Source organism: Lipotes vexillifer, unplaced genomic scaffold (genome assembly GCF_000442215.2).
Source record: "Lipotes vexillifer unplaced genomic scaffold, Lipotes_vexillifer_v1.1 scaffold1477, whole genome shotgun sequence".
Lineage (NCBI taxonomy): Eukaryota > Metazoa > Chordata > Mammalia > Artiodactyla > Lipotidae > Lipotes > Lipotes vexillifer.
In genome coordinates, this window is record NW_006776536.1 from 668,147 (window position 1) to 668,577 (window position 431).

The 431-nt window shown below is 71.2% G+C and overlaps 1 protein-coding gene across 1 annotated transcript in view; it reads left to right on the forward strand.

Annotated features, from left to right (window-relative positions):
• The first annotated feature begins 124 nt into the window (after positions 1-124).
• PITPNM1 (phosphatidylinositol transfer protein membrane associated 1) overlaps positions 125-431 on the forward strand; it is a 12,728-nt gene continuing 12,421 nt past the window's right edge. Inside the window, exon 1 of the mRNA XM_007450424.1 lies at positions 125-206. Coding sequence (XP_007450486.1) covers positions 129-206 — 78 coding nt within the window. The 5' untranslated portion in view covers positions 125-128. The remainder of the gene's footprint in view (positions 207-431) is intronic.

Below are 431 nucleotides of genomic sequence, written 5' to 3' on the forward strand. Positions count from 1 at the left end.
CCGGGCCCGAGCCCCTCGGCCTTCGCGCAGGGCTCGGGGCCGCGCGCCGCCGCCCCGCACTGACGGCCTCGCGGTGTCCTGCGCCAGCGGGAGCGGAGGCCGCGCGCCGCCGGCCGAACGCCTTCAGGATGCTCATCAAGGAGTACCACATTCTGCTGCCCATGAGCCTGGACGAGTACCAGGTGGCCCAGCTCTACATGATCCAGGTGAGGGCGGTGGGAAGTAGGCGACCAAGGCGCGGGGTGGGGGAGGTACGCTTCATATTGCGCGTCCGCAGGAGCGCGCAGGCCGCACCTGGGACCAGGGGCCGGGCCCAGCTCAGTCCCCCTCCAGTCCCGCTCTGGGGCTTGGAAGGGCTCAGGCCGGAGGAGGAGAGAGAGCTTCCCCGGTCGGATGTGGGGGAGGGGGGGTGGTGGTTAAAGTCTGTGGGA